At 35.0% G+C, this 7,513-nt stretch overlaps 2 protein-coding genes across 2 annotated transcripts in view; both read right to left on the bottom strand.

Annotated features, from left to right (window-relative positions):
• Positions 1-1,263, bottom strand: part of LOC106329309 (phosphatidylinositol 4-phosphate 5-kinase 10-like) — a 4,690-nt gene extending 3,427 nt beyond the window's left edge. The window contains exons 1-5 of the mRNA XM_013767951.1: positions 1,158-1,263; positions 788-974; positions 534-696; positions 335-445; positions 5-192 (exon numbers count right to left, since the gene is read on the bottom strand). Coding sequence (XP_013623405.1) covers positions 5-192; positions 335-445; positions 534-696; positions 788-930 — 605 coding nt within the window. The 5' untranslated portion in view covers positions 931-974; positions 1,158-1,263. The remainder of the gene's footprint in view (positions 1-4; positions 193-334; positions 446-533; positions 697-787; positions 975-1,157) is intronic.
• A 1,690-nt stretch (positions 1,264-2,953) lies between these two features.
• On the bottom strand, positions 2,954-3,462 carry LOC106334098 (MYB-like transcription factor ETC1). Its single transcript, XM_013772446.1, has 3 exons — positions 3,354-3,462; positions 3,175-3,262; positions 2,954-3,050 (listed from the first exon to the last, which is right to left on the bottom strand). Exons 1-3 carry the CDS (start codon positions 3,424-3,426, stop codon positions 2,954-2,956), a joined length of 258 nt encoding a protein of 85 aa, XP_013627900.1. The 5' UTR covers positions 3,427-3,462.
• Positions 3,463-7,513: the final 4,051 nt, after the last annotated feature.

The raw sequence follows: 7,513 nt of genomic DNA, 5'->3' as shown, positions 1-7,513 counted from the left end.
TCACTTGAGGAGGCGGTGCCTGGCCAAGGAATCCACATAGAAATGAAAATCAAGGTCGGTATCCTTCAAAATGGTTTTATCTCTCACTTTGATCTTTTTGTTAGTTCGGCCTTGTGATGAACCTTTTAGATCATAGACCTTGTTCATAAAAACATCTGATTGCAGTATGTTTGACATGACGACAAAATATGTCTGCTTACGGAGGAAAGAAACAGAACAAGTAGAGAAGATTGATTTTAAGCAAATATAGTTCTAAGCCAAAACAAACATTCCCAAATGATTTTAAAATAAATAAATAAAAATTTAAGAACTATTTCTGTTTGATATATGTTACCTTAACACCTCCAATAGGTTTGAGAGAACGAGCTCCATAGTTCTTAGACAACAAGGTTGTCCTGTTTTTATGAATATGTCGGTAGTAGCCAGGCAGCATCTCTAGTATGACCTACATGAGAAATATTTTTCATAACCAAAACGAGATCACTCAGGCCTTTTTTTTATAAAAAAAAGGAGAGGAAAACAAAGATTTGTACCTTGATTTCGGATTTGCGAAGAATCTTAATGAGAAAGCGGTCATCTTTGGAGAGAAGAAACATATGACCAACTTTCCCGGAAGAAAGCTTCCTCAATGTCTCATCATTGCAGATGGATTTCATGTATTCAGCATGATTAATATCCTCAAGCTCTTGCACAAGCCTACAAAAGTAAAAAAAGAAAAAGAAAAAAACAACAAAACTAAATATCCCTCCCTGCACATGAGAACTTGAAACATACATGAAATTATTACTTGAATCCCAAGGGACAATAGTCCTTCCATTCAAACTCAGTAACGGTTCCTGGTGGGAGATGTTTAATGTGCTTAGAGGAGTAACGAATCCGGTTCTTCTCAGTGGCTTTCACGTCCTTTAGTGTTATCTCCCTTGAAAACATTTCCGTATTAAACTCTCTCTTAAGCCCACATATTTAGTGTGCCCCTAAAGGAACAATCGCCAAATTTTGTCAAATAAAAACTGACCTAAAAAGCCAAAACCCTAGATCTGAAATAATCGAAATTCAGCGCAGAAAATAATCCTAGAGATGGCCATTCATGCCAACACACATGTCTAATTCAAATAATTGAAGAATATTTCCAGAGGAGGCGGAATAGATTAATATACCCGTTTTGTTCCAGGAAGAGATTTTTGTTTATGGATTTTTTTTGTTATCTGTTGAAGAGGCGGAGAAATATAACGAAGACTCAGATAGTTTTGGCCGTTGAAGTTAGCCAACACATTCCCCTCTGTTTACATCAAACCAATTCCCGCCTTCTGTTTCATATTATTATCTCTTGACCATTGTTGGACTTTTCAAACCCATGTCCAACTCTTGCGAAAAGCAAAGTCCAATTTGGTTTTAGATTCCTTCCCAAAATACCTCGTAATCAGAGTTGAAATTAAATATCCTATTATATACTAGATATTATTTATTTGAATTTTTAGTATAGCATTTTGTTTGGATTCACAACGAACTTCTTCTCAAACCAAGTACTACACAAATTTTTAGTTTCCACCCTTCCAGCTAATCCTTGTAGCATAATTTAGAATATCCACATAATATTTGTATTGTCACTAGAAAGAGACTTTGGATATAAGTCTTCAGCACCCTTAATCGTAAAATCATTTTAACAATATATTCTTCCACAACCGAACTTTTCAGGATCTTTGTCTGGTCTCTGTCACGTACCTCTCCTTTCCACCGAAGGTGAAGCTTCTTACTTCAAGTGTAATATGGTCTTTTGGCAGATTTTCGTTAACCTGGCTCTGATATTAATTGTTGAGCTTTTTCGGTCTATGTCCAACTCTTTCGCATATGATTAGTAAGATATTATTTACTTTGGATCTAAAGACAAAATCTACATGAATTTAGTTTTGGGCTCATTTCCAAAAGACATTGTACTAATCAGAATGTACTAATCAGAGTTAGACATCCTATTATATAATAGACATTATTTGTCTAAGGGCAACCTTATCGGTTGGGTCCTCGAAAAAGAGTTCTAAATCATAAAATATTGTTACTTTAATTGATTTTGTTAACAAACTAATTTTTCGTGTAAATTAAAAATCTGAGCTAATTATATCTTGACAAGTGGAAGTAAGGGTTTAGATAAGTATCTCTAGGCATGAGCATAAAATTCGAAACTCGAAATCCGTTATCGACCAGAAATGTAAAAATATCCGAATGGGTCTTGTAAGGTGGTACAGAAAAATTCGAAGTAAAAAACAAAAAAATTACGTAATTGAGATCTTCGATGAATAAGGCTCCGATTGGTAACCATCGCTTAATCGCGGAATCACAGATATAATAGTTAAGCTGTGGAAAAAATTAATTAAGCGGCGAAATTTTTTAAAATTTGTGGAATGGTGGAATATATATTAAACTAATGATTATAAATCTGAAAACAAGTAAGATGTATTAAAAATATTTTAGTTTTTATTATAAATATCTAGTTTATCTTTCAATATGTTTTAACAATAGATTAACATTTTATAATATAAAAGTTATAATAAATTTGTATTTACAACATAACTATTCATCATTAAAAAATTATTAGTATGTATTTTAAATTTTAAGATAGTATTAACATATAATTGAATAATATAAAAGTGTTAATTTTGTAAACTTTTCCACCATAATCTACTAAAACTCACTTTTCCACTTAATAAACTTTTTCTTTATAATTTTGTCAGCAAAAACGCAGATTTGCGTTTTTGCGTTTTTTTTCAATTCCGCAACATTTTCTTGATTGGTAAAATACTTGCGGAATCGCGTTTCATATGTCATTCCGCCATTCCGCATGGTTACCGATCAAAGCCTTAGGATGTCTATTTTTTAAACGTAATTTTACGTAAATAAATTTTTTATTTCGTTATTCTTTATTCTTTTATATATATAAAAATGACATAGAGGTAGCCAATCAACGTAATTGAGATCTTCGATGATTCTTCATCACCCAAAACCTTTCAATCTGTTCTGCTGTTCTTCTTGGAATCCTCCCAGCTATTAAGTCCCACCTTCACAAGCCAACCCAAAAATTAAATCTTAATAATACCGTTTGTTAAAATCATCACATAGTTATAAGTATTCACCCACAGATAAAATTAAAATCTAACTTAAAAGATGAAATAATCAAAAAACCTCTGGCGAACGAGCTTATACATTCTGCAGATCAATTCGTCTTCTTCTTGAGTCATTGCTATTTCTTCCCACTCAAGACTGCTTACTTCTGTTCCACCTCATCAGCCATTTTTAAATAAAGTCAATTTTTATACGGCAACTTTATTTTCGAGATGGCTGGCGAAATATATATAGTATACCTTCAGAAGAAGAGGCAACGCTGGTGGCATAAGCATTGGTCTTGGGATGCTTCGGCTTAGATTGCTTATCCATCTGCAATGATTTTCGATCCTACCGTATCAGTTCGAACTTGGTACGGTTGAGAGAGAGAGAGAGAGAGAGAGAGAGACCCCGAATCCTATTCTATATTTATAGTGTCAAATTCCAGTTTGGCCGGTTTTCACATCAAGTTATCATGTATTTTAATATCCTTCATTCGGATTTAACTAAATTGTTAGTGTACATAAATATAACAAAACAAAGAATCTTAAAATATTATTCTTATTAATTAATTTGCAACTTATGTGTGGCAGTATTATGCCAGTGGTATGAATGTAATGCTTGAGGGGTTTCCGTTGTGAACCAATATGAATCATATTAAACATGTTTCATTACATCAGCAACTTGCCGTGAGTTTATGTTTTATATGCATGGTAAATAATAATTAACTTAGTGTTCGAAGACGCTGTAGCGAAAAAAACCCTTGCAGACTTCTGTTTAAACCAGGATGCTGTACCGGCCCTGGTTTAAATTATTTTAATGAAATCGTTTGGCTGTGAACAAAAAAAAAATTAACCTAATATCAACTAACTGTTTTTACTACGTCGTTTTTTTATGCACACATATCCAAGCCCTCTAGCTTAAATGAACAAGATTGAGGTACCTAGCGAGAAAATGTTGGGTTCGATCGGGTCTATAACTTGCTGCTGAGTATTAAGAAAATCACTATATACTGGAACTTATTAATCCCAATCAATTAGTATAAATTTTTATTTATGAATTCCAATTAATTAAATGTTTTCATTTCAATTAATTCACAATTTAATGAAAAGGTGTTGTTGCAACTATCAATTGGAGAGTTGAAAGTTGGTTAGGGTTGAATAAAAAATTAATTCTAGCGTTGTGGATATTCCCATTATTCACATCAGAATGTTATTCTTTGCTTTTTCTTTTTATTTGGTTCAGTTTATTTATTTATTTACAGGACCTTGGGAAAAAGCTGAGCAAAGTACTGAACAAACTATGCAGTTGCAACTAAACGTGACACGTAAATTTTTTTCATATTTAATTTGCTGGGAACAGGGCATGATTCAATCCTTATATATGTAAGTTAAAATATACATATTTTTTTCCCGTAAAAATGTTATTATTGGGTCTGCTGCACAGAAACTTTCGAATACAGAGAGAGCTCAATAATATATCTTATCTTATCAAAACTATACTAAAAGCTAAATAACAACCTTTCTGAAGCATCCACGTCGGATGGAAAAATCGACCAGTAGTAATGCAGCAAATGGCCGAGTCATCGGCGAGTAACGTTGGTTTGGGCTTCTGATGTTTTCGGCCTGTTTTATCTGCAAGTTTTCAGCCCACAGTCTGCAGATGCTGGCCCGATGTGTTACGTGTTGTTGTCGTAACCCTAATTTGTTCTTCACTCACTTTTTGACTTCCATCTCTTCCATCTCTCTTTTCCCTGAACTCGTTTTGCCGAGTAATATCGCCATTAACTACTCTAATCAAACCTTGGCTAAGCTCATTCAATGGATTCTTTTCGCCTTCCTCTCCATTTTTCTATTTATAAATATGTTTTCCTAGCTCATGTTTCCATCAAAGTTGATAATTTTCTCTCTGACATTCATCGCGATGGAACACACCGGCAAATCTTCAATCTCCACCGACCGCAAGACCAGCGAGAAGACCGTCGACTCCTCCGCGTTTGTGAAACCAAACGGGAAGTCCATTGATGCCTCCGTGGCTGTGATGAACCCTACCGAGAAGGCTGCTGTTTCATCTGCCAATCCGATGAACCCAGACGCTGCTACCGCTCTCTCCTCCGCGCGTGTCGACCAAGTGATGTTGTTCAGAGATGTTTCCCACGGCCCACGCAAAGCTGACTTGAGGTTTCGTTTGATTCACTTCTGGGAGGCTCACAATCCAAACACGAAAACCCTGATTGGACAAGAGATGCTCCTTATCGACGAAGAGGTTTGTCCGTCTTTTTAGCTTCTTCCTCTTGCTTTAATATTGCTCGGTTGGGAGAGTTTGGACTTTTACTTTAGTATTGTTTGATTGGGGTAGTATTATATTAATCGATGATTTGGATTTATTCACAGGGTACCGTTATTCAGGGTTTTGTCCCAGCCGGACGTGTTGGGACATTTGATCTGGTAGCTGGTTCTGTGTATAACCTGAGCAACTTTTTTGGATCCAGAAGCAAAGATAAGTATCGGGTTGCTGATCATGTCGCCACCGTATCATTTTCTTGGAATTCTTCTTTGTCGGTGCTTGAGAACCCTCCGGTTTTGTTTCCAGAAGATAGGTTCAGGTTCCACACCTATGAGGAGTTTAAGGCCAATTGCGACTCCAGGGGTGATCTTTATGGTAAGACATGTTTGAATATTTAGTTTTGATGACACGTTTGGTATATGATTAGAGTTGATGTTTGATGTCTGCGTATTTAAATTGTTCTATCTCAGATTACGTTGGCCACATGAATCTGGTGAATGGGCAGACTATCACGGACCATATGATTCTTGACGAAGTTGGACCATATGATTCTTGATGAAGTTGACATAGCAGAGAAGCGGCATTTATGTGTTCATGTTCAGACACATGAGTAAGTTTGTTCTACTGTTATTGCTTTCATTGTTTTGTATATTATTTTTAACACATGGTTTCTATGTTATGTAGCAGACCGGTTATGAAGCTTTATATGTGGGACAAGGCTGCAGCCGACTTCTGCCAGAAATTCAAGTCGTATGGAAGCACTCCGAGCGTTCTTTTGGTCACCACTGTGAACCCAAAACATCTTGGAGGTTAGTACTCCCTACTAGAGTCATACTCATATTCATAGCTTATTTGTAGTCTTTCAGTTGGAACTGTATTAGGTAATTCTTTTGTTGTTAGATGAGGCGGTTGTAATGCATGTTTTGAATAATCACATCGGTTCATTTGGTATTAACAGTAACCCTTGCTCTCACTTCTATGTCATCGTCTCGGGTGTTTATGGATGTCGATGTTCAGCCTACTAAAGATTATCTTGAATGGTAGACAAATGTGTATTAAGTTATTTGTTCATGCGATTTTTGTTTTTAACATTTCATGTGACTTTTCTAACGTATTTGAGCTCCTGTCTTTTTATCAGGTTGAGTTCCAACTCTGATATTGCTAATAGGGTTGCTGCTGAGGTTGTCACTAAGCCTGAGACAGTGACTTTTGAAGAGCTATTCTCTTACATCAAGCAAGACTCTTCTAAGGTATAAGCATTGTTCTGTTTTTACATTCGTTTCCACGCGTGTGGGTACCTACAACGAATCATATATATTCTGGACGAACCTTAACCTTGTGATGCATTTTGAGAGATCCAATCGTCGAACCCTTATCATTGGACGTGCTTTTGTTGCAGTTAGAGGCTGTCTAAATAGTGTCTGATGGATCAAGTGAAAATAAGATAAGTTTGAGTACCCTGAGGGAAGTTAGAGGTAGAGAAAGCCGAGAAACAAAAACAACATACAGAAGAACAAGAAGCATCATGAACTTGAACTAGTCATATACTCCCTCTATTTCTTATTAGATGATGTTTTAGTACAAAACACACAGATTAAGAAAAATAATATTTATATTCAAAACATTTGATTAGAGAGACAAAAGTAATGCTACTCATAGAGTAGAACACAAACAGTCACGCGACATCTTTTAGTGTCTTAATTTAATTTGGAGCCAAATTTTACAAGCATGAAGTTAAATTGCTTGAACTTTATATTTTTATATTCCTTTTACGTTGTATTTCAAGTGGAGTATTTTGTATGAATCTGGTGTGTGGATATATATTTCTTGCCACGTTAATTACTTTTTCTGCAATTTTATTTACTTGACTAATCAATAGCATGTGACAAACGCAGAAACATGCTCTAGTAAACTTATACAGATAAACATAAAAATATAAAAAACGGAAACATATGTTCAGATAATATTTTATTTTATTTATTTAATCTCTTTTTTTAAACTTAGTTTATTTTGATAAATTTATTGTCTTCCTTCTCTTACACTTAAACCAACGACCATAAGAGAAAAGTACAGAGAATGAGAAATATCAGAGCTAAAAAGCTTTAGAAAAATTAATTTTTAGGATAGCTCGTAC

This window comes from Brassica oleracea, chromosome C3 (assembly GCF_000695525.1).
Source record: "Brassica oleracea var. oleracea cultivar TO1000 chromosome C3, BOL, whole genome shotgun sequence".
Classification (NCBI taxonomy): domain Eukaryota; kingdom Viridiplantae; phylum Streptophyta; class Magnoliopsida; order Brassicales; family Brassicaceae; genus Brassica; species Brassica oleracea.
The sequence above is the reverse complement of the archived record's forward strand: the minus strand, read 5'-3'. Positions and strand labels throughout refer to the sequence as shown.

What these genes read in the sequence shown, in the direction of transcription:
- LOC106334098 (XM_013772446.1), bottom strand. Translation starts at nt 3,426, where the DNA reads ATGGATAAGCAATCTAAGCCGAAGCATCCCAAGACCAATGCTTATGCC. An exon ending in CGTTGCCTCTTCTTCTGAAG is followed by an intron (nt 3,263 to 3,353) that starts GTATACTATATA and finishes GAGGTGGAACAG; the next exon opens with AAGTAAGCAGTCTTGAGTGG. An exon ending in TATAAGCTCGTTCGCCAGAG is followed by an intron (nt 3,051 to 3,174) that starts GTTTTTTGATTA and finishes TGGCTTGTGAAG; the next exon opens with GTGGGACTTAATAGCTGGGA.